The 15,884-nt window shown below is 61.3% G+C and overlaps 2 protein-coding genes across 2 annotated transcripts; both read left to right on the forward strand.

Moving 5' to 3' along the window:
* The first annotated feature begins 361 nt into the window (after positions 1-361).
* Positions 362-15,852, forward strand: LOC137855325 (maestro heat-like repeat-containing protein family member 2B). The gene is made up of 25 exons (XM_068679363.1): positions 362-473; positions 838-1,289; positions 1,470-1,585; positions 9,142-9,264; positions 9,354-9,522; positions 9,743-9,841; positions 10,194-10,348; positions 10,527-10,670; positions 10,790-10,882; positions 11,165-11,234; positions 11,344-11,457; positions 11,706-11,779; positions 12,002-12,121; positions 12,308-12,400; positions 12,555-12,708; positions 12,847-12,887; positions 13,044-13,182; positions 13,493-13,545; positions 13,656-13,766; positions 13,938-14,057; positions 14,220-14,327; positions 14,741-14,899; positions 15,096-15,218; positions 15,411-15,490; positions 15,621-15,852. Exons 2-25 carry the CDS (start codon positions 1,265-1,267, stop codon positions 15,850-15,852), a joined length of 2,715 nt encoding a protein of 904 aa, XP_068535464.1. The 5' UTR covers positions 362-473; positions 838-1,264.
* On the forward strand, positions 1,985-5,440 carry LOC137855277 (protein maestro-like). Its single transcript, XM_068679326.1, has 9 exons — positions 1,985-2,195; positions 2,340-2,477; positions 2,657-2,768; positions 2,900-3,046; positions 3,345-3,527; positions 3,887-4,042; positions 4,147-4,269; positions 4,378-4,471; positions 4,621-5,440. The coding sequence occupies exons 1-9, from the start codon at positions 2,029-2,031 to the stop codon at positions 4,728-4,730; spliced, it is 1,230 nt and encodes a 409-aa protein (XP_068535427.1). The 5' UTR covers positions 1,985-2,028; the 3' UTR covers positions 4,731-5,440.
* Positions 15,853-15,884: the final 32 nt, after the last annotated feature.

Below are 15,884 nucleotides of genomic sequence, written 5' to 3' on the forward strand. Positions count from 1 at the left end.
ATTTCCTTGTGGATTATGAGGGCCACATTCTGCTCCCCATCCCCTGCCACCAAGTCAGAGGGCTGGGTACCCAAGAGAACAACTGGTCTTGTCGCTGAAGACTGAGGCAAAGAAGGCATTAAGCACCTCAGTCTTTTCCTCAGTGGGGGCTTCCCTATGGCCAGCCTGCTCTCCAAGCTCAGCACGGAGCCTGCGGGGAAACCTCCTGCCAAACGTGTCAGTGCCGTTCGTCACGGGGTTGTGCCGCAGCTGCACCCCCTTACGAAACAGAAGTGGAGAGAAAGAGTGGGCATTGCGGGCAGCAGCCGCAAGCAGCTTGTGCGCATCTTTGGCTTTGCAGTTTTGAAGGCACAAGACGAACACCGTGGAAGCACTGGGGCGTGAAATGGAGAAGGTGAACTATCCAGAGGTGGCTACGGAGAGCATGTTGGCGCTGGCAGAAATACTTGGAAAGCTGATGGCGAATGGCTTGGGTGAGGCCTTCAGAAGAATAGCCTGCTTCTCCAGCTGAAATCAGCTGGAAGTGAGCTCCTGCCCCCTCCTCAGTGAGCAGCATCTGTGCTGTCTGCGCTGAGGAATTTGTGGGGAGGACCTGGGGACGCAGCAGCTGGGAGCGGAGGCCTGTGGCTGCTGCCTGTGGCCCCACTGCCCCAAAACAGCTCCAGGGGAAGGAAGGAGGGCTCTGTGCGGCCCGGGATGTGTCAGCCACGGAGCCGGGCTGGTGGCATCGTGCCACGGGAGGGTTGGGAGGGCCCTGGCCTTTGCTCCCCATCCCCCTCTGTGCGTGTCTGGGCCCAGAGATTCAGTTCCCCTAACCAGGACTCCCTTCTCTCACAGCTTGTGGCCTGACGAGGACTGGGAGAGTGGTGCTCCAAGTGCCTGACTTCAAGGAGCTGTGTGAGAGGCTGGAGACCATGGAGGACGGGTCTCCATGTGAGAGACCCTCTGTGCCCTTGGGGCAGGGGCTCGTCCCAGCCCTGCTCCGGACCTTTTTCCAGACAAACACTGTCTCATGGTGCACAGAAACTTCTTTCTTTGGAGACAATCAGGCAAAGGCACGGAGGGGAGCAGCGCTGCCACCTCCGGCCCTGCCCTGTGACGTGTCCCCGTATCTGTGGCAACCCTCTGTGAGGCGCGAGGCCCCTCAGCGAGGTCACAATGGCTGGGTGCCTTGTAAGTGCTGCGGTGAGGGCAGGTGGCCCATTGCCTCTCAGCGGCCACAGGAGGAGGACCTGGAGAGAGATTCTGGGGTGATCCTGCTGTGATGGAGAGGCTGAGAGGATTTTTTGGTAAGGGGCAGTGGGAGGCCGGGGGCTGCATCCCCATGAGTTCCCAGCACCACCAGAGATGGGTCCCCAGCCTGTGCTCTTGGTGCTGGGAGGATGCCTGCCCCACCTGGTGCGAATCCCCACAGCCAGCCAAGCTGATGCAAACTGGTTGTTTCCTTCCATCTTCCTTTGCTTGTGTAGGGATCAGGACTAGACGAAGACGTCACAGGAACAGTGGCAGAGAGACGGGGTCTGAGACTCTTGCCACCTCTGCCGCCGTCGTGACTTCCTTGTTGAAGAAGCTGCAAGACAGAGAGGTGAGCTGCGCACATCCTGCTGTGCCGTGGGGGGTTGAGGGCTCCCCTCCACCCTCAACGCAGGGGTCTTGCCTGCTGGCCCCTCCGGTGTCCTGCTGCTGGGCTGACGCTGCTGCGCCGCCTCCTTTCACGCAGCAGCTCAGCCTGGAGCTGCCCAAGCCTCCGTCCTTGTCCTAGCCCTGCACCGTGCTCCCAGGCTGGCGCCTGGTGCTCGGTCGCTTCCCAGGGCTTGTCGGCAGGAGCATCTCTACAGCTTCCCACCTGCTTTCTCACTTAGCTCAGCAGGGTGAGGGAGTTGGGGGTCACCCCAAGGTGTGAGACTTGCAGGCAGGAAGAGTCCCCCAGGGGCACAGGGGCACCACCGGGCTGGTGGGAAAGGCAGTGTTTAACAGGTTGTTTTGGGTCACATTTTCCTGCAGCTCCTCTGTGCCATCTCTGAGGTGATGTCTGCTCTGCTGACCACGAGGGAAACCGGGGACGTGCTTGTTTGCCTCTTTTTCGCCCTCCTGAAGCAGGTCAGCATGGAACTGGGGACACTGGTGCTGTTTCCCCCCCTGAGTCTTCCGGCAGAAATCTTCAACGAAATGGAAGAAGAGGAGCTGGTGTGCGGGTAAGGAGCAGCAGGAGCAGGGAACGGGGGGCTTCAGTTCCCCAGCCAGGCACATTTGTTCGTGATGCTGAGGGAGCCAAAGGGCTGCCCTGTTTCCCAGGTGTGGAAATTTCTGAGGGTTTTCTGTGGGTTTTCGTTCGCCAGACCCTACAGCGCTGCTCTGGAACAAGTGCTGAGAAGACTCCTGGACGAGAGGTGGCAGCGGGTGCTCTGGAATTATCGAGTGTGGCCGTCCCTGGACGTGCCTCAGTGGCACTGCAACGCCGTGCAGCTCCTGACCAGGTGAGAGCCCAGGGCTGCATCTCACCTCCCCCCGGGAAGCAGCCGCAGGACCCTTCCCATGTGCCTGGGGAGCTCTCCTGGGAGGCAGGGCAGCGCCTGCACCGCAGCAGGGGACGTTTCGGGCCGCGGCCCAGGGCCTTCCCACCTGACCACGTCACCTGCTTGTGCTCTCTATGCAGAGTGCTGCTCCGTGCCCAGCTCGTCTCACGTTTGCTGATAAACAGCTTCATGCTGTGGCTGCACTCCCCCTCACAAAACCTGCAACTCACGGCGCTGGCTTTCTTCGCAGAGGTGAGGCGGCGCGTGGGGAAGGGCGGGCTCAGAGGGCTTTCCGAAAGAAACTGCTGCTTGGGGTGTCTCTTCATGGAAGAGACCGGCCCAGGTTCCTTCCTGGCATTGACAGAGCTTTGGCTGTCTTGTAGGTGGTGAATGACCCGCCAGCTGAGGGGAAGCATCTCCTGAAGCCCCTGGTGTGGGTCTTCCTGGAGAAGCTGAAGAGTCCGAGCCATGCTGTGAAGCAGATGGCAGTGAGAGGCCTGGGCAGTGCTGTCAGTGGCTTGCCCAAGAAGGTGAGGTGCACTTCCCTCTGCTCTGGCTGCAGCCCCCCAGCAGAGAGCCGGGCAGGGCTGCAGGGCAGTTGGGGAGCCTGGGGCAGAGCAGCACAGGCAGATGGGGGCTTCCCAACAGCCAGGCTGCTCTCCCAGCTCAGCACGGAGCCTGCGGGGAAACCTCCTGCCAAACGTGCCAATGCTGTTCGTCACGGGGTTGTGCCGCAGCTGCACCCCCTTGCGAAACAGCAGTGGGGAGAAAGGGTGGGCATTGAGGGCAGCAGCCACGAGCAGCTTGTGCACATCTTTGGCTTTGCAGTTTCGAAGGCACAAGAGGAAGATCGTGGAAGCACTGGGGCGTGAAATGGAGAAGGTGGACGGTCCTGGGGTGGCTGCGGAGAGCATGTTGGCCCTGGCAGAAATATTTGCAAAGCAGACGGCGAAGGGCTCGGGCAAGGCCTTCAAAAGCATCGCCCGCTCCACCAGGAAGTTCTTCGATGCCGTGAGTGAACCTACTTTTCTGCCACTTGTCCGAGGGGCGTGGGGTGGGCGGGGGCCTGCCTGTGCTGCGTGGAGGTGCTCCTGCAGGCAACCAGCTGCTGGGGCCCCTCTCTCTCTGCTGCGGGTGGGACGCAGCGAGGGCCCCGGCGCTCAGGTGCCATTTCTTAGGGATGGGACGAGGAAGGGACCTTCCACATGGAGGGAAGGGGCCAGAATGAGGTGACCTCGTTCCCAGAGCACCGCTGCCAACAGCACTGCTCACACGCCCTCCGTTGTCAGTCCCTGATGCTTCGTTGTTGGAGAGAGGCTGGGAGGAGGTGCCTTCATGACCCAGCTCACAGATGGCTTTCTGGGTTGCAGGAGCAAAAGGAGCTTCGTTTTGCGGCCTTCAATCTCTACACGGCCCTGGCTGCTGGCACCAAGGGCAATCTCACCACGTTCTTCAGAGCAGAAGTGGAGCAGACGTTGGGCAGACTCTTCCTGCACCTCCAGGACCCCAGCTGTGCAGTATCAGGCGTAAGTACCCCCTGAGCTTCTTTGCAGTCCCACAGAAAGGCTCCCTGAGGAGCTGCCTCCCGGGCACAGGAGAAGGAACGACCAAGCACAATGCTCTTTTCCAGGCTTGCAGGGCAGCCCTCTACAGCTGCGCTCCTTTCGTCGAGCCAAAGGGGCTGCAGGTGGTCGTCAGGAATTTCATCGGGTGCAGTGGGGCAGAGCTGCAGCGCAATGTGTACTCTTACCTGGTGAGTGAGCCCTGTCCTGGGGGGATGCTGGGGCCATGGGAGTCGGAGGGCTCAGCAACGAGGCCTCTCTGGCCCAAGCAGAATTCACACCTCCCTGCTCTCCCCCAGGAGACAGCTGCTCCGGAGCTGCTGAAGAAACTGGAGCACCAGCAGGAGTCACCACAGGAGACGCGCTTCACAGATGCCACTCTCCACGTCCTTGGTGAGAGCCGGGACCGAGCTCTCTGCTCCGCTCCCACCGGGGCGGCCCAAGGGCTGCCAAGCGCTGCCCCAGCCGCCTTCCCTACGGTGCCCAGGAGGGCACGGCCAGGGGCCATATCTTGACACTGCCTCTTCTTCCCCACACTACAGAAGCCAGCCTGGAGCACCAAGAGAGCACAACGCATGCTGAAGACATCCCAGAGCATGCAGAAGATCTCTTCGGGGACACAGAAGACATCCCCGAGCTTGTAGAGGCCTGAATAAAAGTCCAGAGAGCACAGTGGGTGCAGACCGGGTCCTTCCCAGGGTGGTGTTGGTGGGAGCTGGGGCCGGGCAGCGCTGCCTGTGCAAGCCTCTCAGCACTGGTGGGATGGGGAGGGTCATGGCCAAAGCACCAGTACTCTGATCCCCCCCATCCATGTCCAAATGTAGTCACAAGGCTGGGAGAAACAATAAAACCTTGAAGAAAATTGGGAGGCCTGTAGCTTGTGTAGTCTTTCAGCCGAAAGAAAGAGACAGGTAGCCTTGAGCTAGCAGAAGCAAGGAAGGTAAGGGATAAAAGGGTAAAAAGAAGGAGAAAGCCAGCTCCAGACTGGTTTTCTGACTGGAGTTACCTTTTGCTCGTAAAGGGGCATTAACATATGTTAATGTGGGATTTGGTGTCCCTCCCTCCACCGCTGCTCCTTTGTCATGAGCAAACTCAGTGGAGATAGCTTAGGTGAGCTAAGATAGCCAATCAAAAGTAACCAAAGAGAGGGTTTTCACAAGTTTGCTGCGTATAAATTATGGTGATTGGAGTCAGAGGCGTGCTTGCTTTGAGAAAGATCGCCAAGCACCTGACTCTGCAGAGTTATAGGATTCCTTATTGAATTAAAGGGCCTTCGTGTGGATTCTGACTCGGTGTGCCTATTGGCGCGGGCACGAACCTACGGACTACACAAACACGGCCTGGGGCAGAAAGAAAATCAAAACGGGGGCAGCTGAAGGCGGCTGGGAAAGCAGCTGGGGAAACTGGGCTGGGGCAGGAAAACAGAGGTGAAATGTTGCACGCTGTAGCTCAACACCAGTCTGTGTGCACTGGTTTGGGGGCCCAATGTGGAGATGAAGTCATCAGCTGTCTCTGGGGGGCTCAAAATGAGCCTTGTTTGGCTGGTTTTCAGGCTCAGCAATGCAGGCAGAGTCCTGTGGGTTTCGGCCTTTAGAGGAGGCTCGTTGGGCAGCTGTGGGCGGCTTGAAAAGGGAGACCAGCTGCTGTGTTTTGTGGGCTCAGCCAGGCTCATTTGTCCACTTTGGGCGCTCGCACACGGAGAGTAAGCAGCGCGTTTTGGGGGCTGGGAATCGAGCCCAGTGCCAGTGTACTCCGGCTCAGAAACCCAACCCAGCGGCTGCTTTGGGGCCAAGCCCTCGGCCAGGCCAGACGGCCTGTGTTAGTACGTATACAGTGCACAGCTGGGGCATTCACATTTCAGCTCTGACAGCCATCGAGTTGCCCAGGCTGTTTGGACAAGCCCCAGCTGTAATTCCCTGCAGGCAGCTAATGACACGCACAACGCAGCCGGTCAGCGTTCACACCACGTGCGAGCACAGCACCAAGATGAAGACCGACCGTCGTGACACAGGGGGCCGGGATCAGGAACAGGGGCCGGGCCTCGCCGCGCAGCTGCCACCTGCACGGCTCCGCCTGGCGGGTGTGAGGCAGCCCCTCAGCGCCCTTCCCGAGGAGACCGTTACATGGCCGTTAGGTGGCGGTGACAGTCGTTACGTGGGCGTTACGGCTGTGAGATGGCCGCTTCTGCCTCAGCTTTTCCCTTCGTCACCAGAAGAAAGGAGTCTGACACCCAAGGCTGCGGTTCCCCGTGGTCTGAGGGCTGCCAGCCCCGTGACACTTAGCACAGGTGGCTCAGCAGTTCGTTCCGTTGGCTTGTCAAGGCAAGCAAAGTTTAATCACACGCTCAGAGAATCATCTGGGTTGGAAGAGAGCTCCAAGAGCGCCTAGTCCAACCTCTGACCTAACACTGACCAGTCCTCCACTAAACCATATCACATAGCTCTACATCTAAACATCTTTTAAAGACCTCCAGGGATGGTGACTCAGCCACCGAGCCCTGGGGTCACCACTAGTGACCGGCCTCCAACTGGATTCACTCCATTCACCACGACTCTTTGGGCTGGGCTATTCAGCTAGATTTTAGCCCAGCGAAGCATACACCAGTCCAAGCCAAGAGCAGCCAGTTTCTTGAGGAGAATACTGTGGGAAATGGCATCAAAAGCCTTACTGAAGTCAAGGTAGACCACAGCCACAGCCTTTCCCTCGTCCACTAAGCGCGTCACTTTGTCATAGCCGGAGATCAGGTTCACCAAGCAGGACCTGCCTTTCATAAACCCATGCTGACTGGGCCTGATCTGGGCCTGCTTGCCCTGCAAGTGCCGTGTGAAGACACTCAAGATAATCTGCTCCATGAGCTTCCCCAGCACTGAGGTCACACTGACAGGCCTATAGTTCCGCGGGTCTGCCCTCCGGCCCTTCTTGTAGATGGGCGTCACATTTGCTAGCCGCCAGTCAGCTGGGACCTCCCCTGATAGCCAGGACTGCTGCTAAGTGATGGGAAGCGACTTGGCCAGCTCTTCTGCCAGTTCTCTCAGTACCCTCAGGTGGATCCTATCTGGCCCCTTTGACTTCCATACATCTAAGTGCCGTAGCAGGTCGCCAACCATTTCCTTGTGGATTATGAGGGCCACATTCTGCTCCCCATCCCCTGCCACCAAGTCAGAGGGCTGGGTACCCAAGAGAACAACTGGTCTTGTCGCTGAAGACTGAGGCAAAGAAGGCATTAAGCACCTCAGCCTTTTCCTCAGTGGGGGCTTCCCTATGGCCAGCCTGCTCTCCAAGCTCAGCACGGAGCCTGCGGGGAAACCTCCTGCCAAACGTGCCAGTGCCGTTCGTCACGGGGTTGTGCCGCAGCTGCACCCCCTTACGAAACAGAAGTGGAGAGAAAGAGTGGGCATTGCGGGCAGCAGCCGCGAGCAGCTTGTGCGCATCTTTGGCTTTGCAGTTTTGAAGGCACAAGACGAACACCGTGGAAGCACTGGGGCGTGAAATGGAGAAGGTGAACTATCCAGAGGTGGCTGCGGAGAGCATGTTGGCGCTGGCAGAAATACTTGGAAAGCTGATGGCGAATGGCTTGGGTGAGGCCTTCAGAAGAATAGCCTGCTTCTCCAGCTGAAATCAGCTGGAAGTGAGCTCCTGCCCCCTCCTCAGTGAGCAGCATCTGTGCTGTCTGCGCTGAGGAATTTGTGGGGAGGACCTGGGGACGCAGCAGCTGGGAGCGGAGGCCTGTGGCTGCTGCCTGTGGCCCCACTGCCCCAAAACAGCTCCAGGGGAAGGAGGGCTCTGTGCGGCCTGGGATGTGTCAGCCACGGAGCCGGGCTGGTGGCATCGTGCCACGGGAGGGTTGGGAGGGCCCTGGCCTTTGCTCCCCATCCCCCTCTGTGCGTGTCTGGGCCCAGAGATTCAGTTCCCCTAACCAGGACTCCCTTCTCTCACAGCTTGTGGCCTGACGAGGACTGGGAGAGTGGTGCTCCAAGTGCCTGACTTCAAGGAGCTGTGTGAGAGGCTGGAGACCATGGAGGACGGGTCTCCATGTGAGAGACCCTCTGTGCCCTTGGGGCAGGGGCTCGTCCCAGCCCTGCTCCGGACCTTTTTCCAGACAAACACTGTCTCATGGTGCACAGAAACTTCTTTCTTTGGAGACAATCAGGCAAAGGCACGGAGGGGAGCAGTGCTGCCACCTCCGGCCCTGCCCTGTGACGTGTCCCCGTATCTGTGGCAACCCTCTGTGAGGCGCGAGGCCCCTCAGCGAGGTCACAATGGCTGGGTGCCTTATAAGTGCTGCGGTGAGGGCAGGTGGCCCATTGCCTCTCGGCGGCCACAGGAGGAGGACCTGGAGAGAGATTCTGGGGTGATCCTGCTGTGATGGAGAGGCTGAGAGGATTTTTTGGTAAGGGGCAGTGGGAGGCCGGGGGCTGCATCCCCATGAGTTCCCAGCACCACCAGAGATGGGTCCCCAGCCTGTGCTCTTGGTGCTGGGAGGATGCCTGCCCCACCTGGTGCGAATCCCCACAGCCAGCCAAGCTGATGCAAACTGGTTGTTTCCTTCCATCTTCCTTTGCTTGTGTAGGGATCAGGACTAGACGAAGACGTCACAGGAACGGTGGCAGAGAGACGGGGTCTGAGACTCTTGCCACCTCTGCCACCGTCGTGACTTCCTTGTTGAAGAAACTGCAAGACAGAGAGGTGAGCTGCGCACATCCTGCTGTGCCGTGGGGGGTTGAGGGCTCCCCTCCACCCTCAACGCAGGGGTCTTGCCTGCTGGCCCCTCCGGTGTCCTGCTGCTGGGCTGACGCTGCTGCGCCGCCTCCTTTCACGCAGCAGCTCAGCCTGGAGCTGCCCAAGCCTCCGTCCTTGTCCTAGCCCTGCACCGTGCTCCCAGGCTGGCGCCTGGTGCTCGGTCGCTTCCCAGGGCTGCTGCTCCCTCGGCTCCTTGGTGTAGCTGGACGCAAGCTGGGACAGGACGCGCTGGTGCTGCCTGTGGGCTCTCCAGAGTGAGGGGCAGCAGCTCGCAGCTGCCCGGGAATAAGGGCAAAGCAAGAGGTGTCATGGTCTCTCCCTAGGGTGAGCGAGCGGAGACTTACCGCCGCCTCGAGCACGTCTTGCAAGGGGATGACACCCATCTGCGGAGCGGCGTTGTCAACCGAGTGCTCGCAGAGGTGTCTGGAGACATGAAGGCAGCCCAGGTGAGCTTGTTCTCTAGGAGGACGAACGGAGCAGCCCGCCTCTCCCCAGCTTTCTCCTGGGCAGCATTTCAGCTGTGGCTCTTTTTCAGGGCGCGATGACCGAAGTGACAGCAGCTGCTGGTGACGTCCTGGTGGCTCTGGCTCGTTCCCACTTCGAGTTTGTGATGTCCGAGCTCCAGGGCCACCTGAAGAGCATGAGGGGAGGAGCATGCCAGGAGTTTGTGCTCAGCACCTTGAGCAAACTGGCCAGCAGCTATGGTATGGCCCCTTTGGCCTCGTGCTCTGGGAGATGGTCCGTGACGGCCAGGAGCAGGGCCCCTGCCCCTCCCTGAAGGCTATTTTGGGCCGGCGGGCTGTGGGCTTGTGGCACCTCCTCGCCCGGAGCTGGGATTTCTCCCCAGCCCTCCTGCCCGCGGTGCTGCTCTGGCTCTGGCTGACCGTGGCTCCCTCTGTCCCTCTGCCCGTCCTCTCTCTGCAGCCCTGCGGTGCATCCCCTTCGCCCAAATGACGCTCGCTGCTCTGCACGCCGTGCTGAGCCACGTGGAGAGCAGCCGGATCCTGCGCGCCATCTGCAGTGGTGAGTAGAGGGGAAGGGGCCGGGCGGGCTCTCGCTGCCTCGCTCCGATCGGATGGCGGCGTGGTCCTGCGCTGGGGGGCAAATTTGGGAAGGGCAGGGCGGGGGCTGCAATGCTAAGTGCTGGAGGGGAAGAGGCCTGCGAGGAGGAGGAGGAGGAGGAGGTAGAGAAGGAGGCTGAGGTGCAGTGGGCAGGAGGGGAGAAGGGGCACCGTAGTTTAGTCCAGATACCTGGAGCACAGCACTTGCCGGTCCCGAGCTGAAGCCTGGCGAGCCAGGGACTGCTCCACGCGGGCATGGGAGCCGGGCACGCTGCCTGTTGCCGGCTTTGACGAGCTCCTTTCTTGTGGTGCAGTGCTGGAGCAGTGGTCGAGGGCGATCAACGCTTACTTCAACGCCTGGGAGCAGTGCCCCTTCCCTCGCATCGGGGAGGCGCAGCTCTGCGAGCAGGTGTACGGCCTGTTCTGCCACGCGGTGGGAAACTGGCTGGGCCGTGACGAGGAGGAGGAGGTGAGAGCTGCTGGCCCTTTGGCAGGGGAACGCTTGCTGTCCTCTGGAGAGAGCCAGAGATGTCTCTCCTCTGGAGAGAAGGGAAAGGGAAAGCCCCCTGTGGGCAAGGCAGGCATGTGCTGGGGGACGCCGAGTGCTGCACAGCCCTCAGAGCATCTCGCCTCTCTTCCCTCTGCAGGACAAGCAGGCCGTCTTGGGAGCAGTGGCTGCTATGATGGCCGTCGTCCTCCGTGATGCACAGCACCAGGACAACGTGTGGAAGCAGGTCTTCTGGCTCCTGCAGCAGTACCAGGAGCTCCAGGAGACTTGCCGGGTGACAGAGGTGAGGCGTTGCGCGGGGTCTGGTGCAGCTGTGGGCAGGGCTTCCCCATGCCACAGGCGTGCTGGGTTTCTTCCTTCCCACGTGCCTTTAACCCGCTCGTCCTCTCCCTTCTCTTGTAGAGCCTCCGTTATTTCCTGACGACCTTGGAGGAACTTCACGCTGTCGCCCCCCAGGACAAGCTCCGTGCCATCGCTGCTGCTGTGCACCACCAGGTAAAGGGAGCCCGTGCCTGTGCCGCTGGCCCAGGTCCTGCAGGCCGCATTGCCACAGAGGGGCGGGCAGGGCAGGGCAGGGCGTCCTTCCACCAGGACCTTCCTGGAGCTGCCTCGAGGCTGTGAGCACCCCGATCCTGGCCCGAGGGGCAGCTCAGTTCCTTCAGCCGTTTCCCCCTCAGCCACCTGGCAGGAGGCCTCTGGAGTGCCGGGACCCAAAAGGCAGCCTCTGATGGCTGCTCTGCCTGCGATCGGTCTCTAAAATGGACCTTTTTCCCACAGATTGTGGAGGAGGACAGGCAGCACAGCGCAGGCCACAAAGAAGAACTGAGGCAGTGCATTGTGCTTCAAGGTAAGGGAAGGAACGGGACGATGCCCGTCGCGTGCTCGCAACTTCCTTGTGAACCTCAGCCGTGGGGTTTTGCTGACTATTCACGCAAAACGTGGTGTCCTGCCCGCAGCTCGAATCTGCCCGGAGGAGACAATCATGTTCCTGCTGTCCCACCTGAGCAGCGAGGACGAGGGCACCCGCAGGACAGCGCTGACTCTGCTGGGAGCTGTGGCACGCACTGACGGTCAGTACCACAGGCCAGGCCTGGGGCAGTCGGGGGGCTGAAGCTATCTGCTGTCGGAGCTTTCAGGCCCGGCAAGGCAGTAGTAGCTGCAGAAACAAAGTCCTTCTGGGACGCCAGTGCTTCCCCTACAGTCAGAGCCCAGCCCTGCCGTGCTGTCCCGCTTGTGCGTGAGAAGCCTGGGAGCTTCGAGGGATCCCTTCTGCCATCTGAGCCCTGCCTGAACGCGGACCTCTCTGTGTCTCTTGTAGAGCCTGCAGTGAGAGAGAAGCTGCCCCTAATGGTAGAGGCCGTGCAGCCCTTGTTCGCTGAGGCCGGCACCCAGGTGAGCTCATTTGGGAAGGAACAGCGAGAGCAGTGGGGCAGGGCAAGCCCCCTGAGCCGGCAGGTTGTGGAGCTGTACAAAGCCGAGCCCCGAGCCCAGGCAGCGAAGGCTTCTCCTGCGCGCTCGGTGCCTCTCCATGGGCTGCGGGGGCTGCCCCAGGCGAAGGTGGCTTCCCTGTGGCTGCTGGCGGGGCAGACCGTAACCACAGCGTCCCCTTGGCAGGTGAGGAGCGCGCTCCTGGGTTTCATCAGGGACCTGCTCAGCGTCAGCATCCCGAGCTGCTTGGCGTGGGAAGCGGTGGCGCACATCTTTGTCGAGTTCAGGCGGGCCTCGGACAGACTGGTAAGGACAGAGCGGGACACCCGCGGCTCGGTCCCGTGCCCAGGCTGTGCCGAGAGCTCCCTCAGTGCAGCGCTCGCTGCTCCCGAGCTGGGGCTGGGACGTGGGGCCTGGCCATCCTCCTCCTCCACAGAGCCTCCTGAGGCAGGAGCTGGGAGTAACGGGGGGTTTCCCAACGCTGTCTTGCAGGCAGTAGAAGACCTCCAAGAAGAAAGAGACCTTCGGGCCCAGTGCATAGATGTCCTGGAGTCTCTGGATGTCTCCGTTGGAGGCATGACCCAAGTAAGTGGTCCTGCTCCCCGCTGCTGCAGCCGCTGTGCACCTGCAGGGTGTTTTGGCCAGCCCTCACCTGCCCCTTTTGGGGAAAGGCGTCCTTTCCCTCTCCGAGCTGCGATGGGCATGCTGACGTGCCAAACTGCCTCCTCTTCCTCTGCAGCTCTTGTGGCCACGGCTCCTGCAGTACATGGTGCCGGCCCAGTACTGCGGCCTGCTGCTCCCGCTGTCCCGCTGTCTCCAAGCCGTGATCGAGAGACAGAAGCAAACAGAAGGGCAAGAGGACAGCGAGAAGCCTGATGCTGCCCAGGGGCAAGGTGAGAGCAGAAAGTGCCCCAGCAACGTGTGCTGGGCTCGGCCAGGGGCTCCCTCCCAGCTGCATGGGGGCGTCGAAGGTGCGAGGGGCTGGGGGCGAGGTGCTCAGGGGCTCACCCTGCCTTTCTTCCTCCTTGCAGACAAGATGCCCACGCCACAGGCGCTCCTGGTTCAGCTGCTGGTGAGTAGCGGGGCCACGGGGAAAGAGCTTTTCTGGCCAGGGGCAGGGGGAGGTGCTGGGCAGGGCTGCTTTTGCTTTTTGGAGTCGAGCTCCCTGGTGGGAGAAGCCGCGTCCCCGGCAGAAGGAGTGAGCCCGTCTCTCTCTGTCCTCACCTAGGTGGTGGCGGCTTCTGCTGGGTGCGGAGAATGCGGGGCCGCTGCCCTACAGCTGCTGCAGGCACTGCAGAGCAGGATCCACAGATCCCTGAGGGACCTGTGGCCCATGCGCATCCCCTGCATGCTGCAGTACCTGGAAGGTAAGGTGCTAGTGTGGAGCGCCGGGCTCAGGAGAGCTGGAGGGGGCAGGAAAAGAGCCTCCCTCCCAGCACGGCGGAGGGGAACCGCTGCCGTCCCCCTTCCGGGCAGCCAGCGTGGAGGCTGGGATCTGCTGGGATCGGCTTGCCCCTGGGGTCTGCAGCCTGGCAAGAGCTGTGGTGCAGGCAGTCTGAGGCCCTGTCAAGCCTGGGACTTGTGGGGGTCTGGGCTCCCAGGGAAGGAGAGCGCGGAACTCTTCCCTGGTGCTGGCTCAAGTGACAGCGAGGGATTTTGCTTCCTCTTGCTTTGCAGAGCATCCAGAGGGCTCCCTGGACTCCGAAGAGTGGCAGTGCTATCTGCTTAAGGTACAGCATCCCCGGGGGTGAGGCTGCGGGCAGTTGTGCCCCCGCCACTCCTGTGCAAGGCCCGGGCAAAGGGCGAGACAACATTGGCCTCCTGTCGTGTTCCCCCCCAGTTCCTGACGGAGTCAGCGGAGGAGATGCAGGAGGACCAGCCATGGATCGTGTGCCTGAGCCGGGAGCTGAGCCAGCAGCTGAGCAGCTCCTCCAGCAGCGAGGAGGACAAGGTTTGTTCCCTGCCTGCGCCCTCCTGGCAGCACAGCCCGGGGCACCCGGCTCCGGGGCTGGGGCTGAAGGAGCGCGTTCCCGTGCGGGCTGTCGGCACCGCTCCCCCTGCCCTCGCCCCAAAGGTGCTTCCCTCCGCTACCACGGCTTGGGCTCGGTCTCTTCTCTTGCAGGAGTTCCTGTACCGGGCTCTCGGCACGGTGCTGGCCTCTTGTCGGCAGTTCACCCACGTCCAAGGGCAGCTGCTGAAATACTTGAAAGAAACGGATGCCACCAGGCCGTGTGACAAACAGGTGAAGGTTCCTCTCCCTCTCCTGTCCCCGCTCTGCCCAGTGTCCCCATGTCCCTGCTCCGGACCTTTTCCATTTCTTGGGAGCTGCCGTTTCCCTCGGGCAATGTCCTGCCTTGCCGTCGTACGTGTGCCAGAGCTCACTCCCATTTCTCCGTCATTGCAGGGAATAGCTTCCGTGGTCTCCTACGCTGCTGAGCGCCACTTCTACGTGGCCCTGGATGCAATGAGCACGGTCCGCAAGGCGCTCATCGAATTCGGCAGACAGCAAAGGGTAATGACTGCAGGCTTTGAGTGTTCGGCCTTCTCTTGCCCTGTTTTCACTTCCCGAACGGTGGTGGCCGAGTCGTGGCACCCACGTTGCACTTGTCCCTCCCGGTAGAGCTACCTAAGACGCCTGCCCCCTGCAGAAAGCTGAGGGCCAGGAGCCCTGTGAGCTGTGGCTGGCTCTGCCCCTAGCCTGGGGGCCACGGGCAAGCCTTCCACGGCCAGCACACCCCTGACGGGCACGGGCTGCTCGCCTCAGGGCAGGAACGGGACAAACTCTTTCAGATGCTTTTCCACGGCCCTGCACAGCCGAGCCAGACAGCTCCCTCACAGCCCCGCTCCCCAGCCCCACAAATTCGCGGCGGCCCGGGGCACAGCAGGGCATCGGACTGACATCTCGGGGCATCTTTGTCAACACAGCTGCCGGACAGGGAGCGGAGACTTCAGGCCACACGGGCTGCAGTCATGCTTACCTATGGCAAGATTGCACTGCGTGCGCCCAAGGCAGAACTGCTGGACTGCGTGGAGAAATGCATCCTGGCCAACATCCTGGAGCTCTTCCATGCCTGCAGAACAAAGGTAGGGGCGTGGGGCACAGAGGAAGGAGCAGGGAGGGCTGGGTGCCCCCACGTGCCGAGATGGACGGCCTCTTTCTGAGCGTCCCCTGCGTGCTTTGTCCTGAACGTCCAGCCCCAGCCCCGAAGAAGCCCTCGCCCGTGCTCCTCTCCCAGCTCTCCAAGCAGTTCAACTGGTGTTTTTCTCTCTCCGGTCTCAGGAGCTGCAGCACAAGCTCGCCCTGGTGCACAGTATCCAGGAGGTCACCCATGCCATCCAGGTTGTGGACACCAAGCAGAGATTCAGGCTCTGCAAGAAGCCGGAGGTGCTGAAGGTCCTGCTGGTAAGTGCCTGGAGCTGGGGCTGCCTGCAGGGGAGGCAGCTTTTCCCGGAGGTCTCCAGCTCCTTGTCCCCAGCTGCTGGGCCCTGGGGCGCTGGCACTCGGTGGCTCTGTGCTGGCCGTGGGGATGAAGGGGCTGGTGCGGGCCCCTCCGTGCCCCTGCCCACCCTGAGTGCGTCTCTCTGGGCCTTGCAGGACCTGATGAGGGAGGATGGCTGCGACAGCCCTGTGTCCCGAGTGCATCTCAAGGTGCTTCAGCTGCTGGAGCAGTTGAGGTGAGCTCTGTGCCCCAGGCTGGGGGGCCGGCTCTGGGGCTCAAACCCAGCTGGCGTTTGGGCCACTCTGGAGACGGCTGGTAAAGCCCCTCACTGTTTTACTGTTTTCTCCCCCTTTTTCTGCATCCAGCAAGCTGGAGCCTCGCGTGGACTGGGAGAAGAGGTGCTCCCAGGTGGCCGTGTGCTGCTGGAGAGTCCTGTCGTGCCCTCCTGCGGACACAGAGCTGCAGGTACCTGCCAGCCCTTCCCTGCACACCTCTCCGTCGGGATCGCACCTCAGCGCTCCCTGTGCTCTGGCAGCTGCCGCGGTGCTGAACCTCAGTCCTCCTTTCCCGCTTTCAGCCTCTGCAAGCGTCGTGTGAGGAAGCTCTGGGCCAGCTGATGACAGCCTTCC

Source organism: Anas acuta, chromosome 4 (genome assembly GCF_963932015.1).
Source record: "Anas acuta chromosome 4, bAnaAcu1.1, whole genome shotgun sequence".
Taxonomy (NCBI): domain Eukaryota; kingdom Metazoa; phylum Chordata; class Aves; order Anseriformes; family Anatidae; genus Anas; species Anas acuta.

Excerpts from the sequence above, each read along its gene's own strand:
- LOC137855325 (XM_068679363.1), top strand. The coding sequence starts at position 1,265 with ATGGAGAGGCTGAGAGGATTTTTTG. Across the intron at positions 1,586-9,141 it reads AGAAGCTGCAAGACAGAGAG|GGTGAGCGAGCGGAGACTTA; the intron begins GTGAGCTGCGCA and ends GTCTCTCCCTAG. Across the intron at positions 15,219-15,410 it reads AGGTGCTGAAGGTCCTGCTG|GACCTGATGAGGGAGGATGG; the intron begins GTAAGTGCCTGG and ends TGGGCCTTGCAG.
- LOC137855277 (XM_068679326.1), top strand. The coding sequence starts at position 2,029 with ATGTCTGCTCTGCTGACCACGAGGGAAACCGGGGACGTGCTTGTTTGC. Across the intron at positions 3,047-3,344 it reads TCAGTGGCTTGCCCAAGAAG|TTTCGAAGGCACAAGAGGAA; the intron begins GTGAGGTGCACT and ends TTGGCTTTGCAG. Across the intron at positions 3,528-3,886 it reads CCAGGAAGTTCTTCGATGCC|GAGCAAAAGGAGCTTCGTTT; the intron begins GTGAGTGAACCT and ends TCTGGGTTGCAG.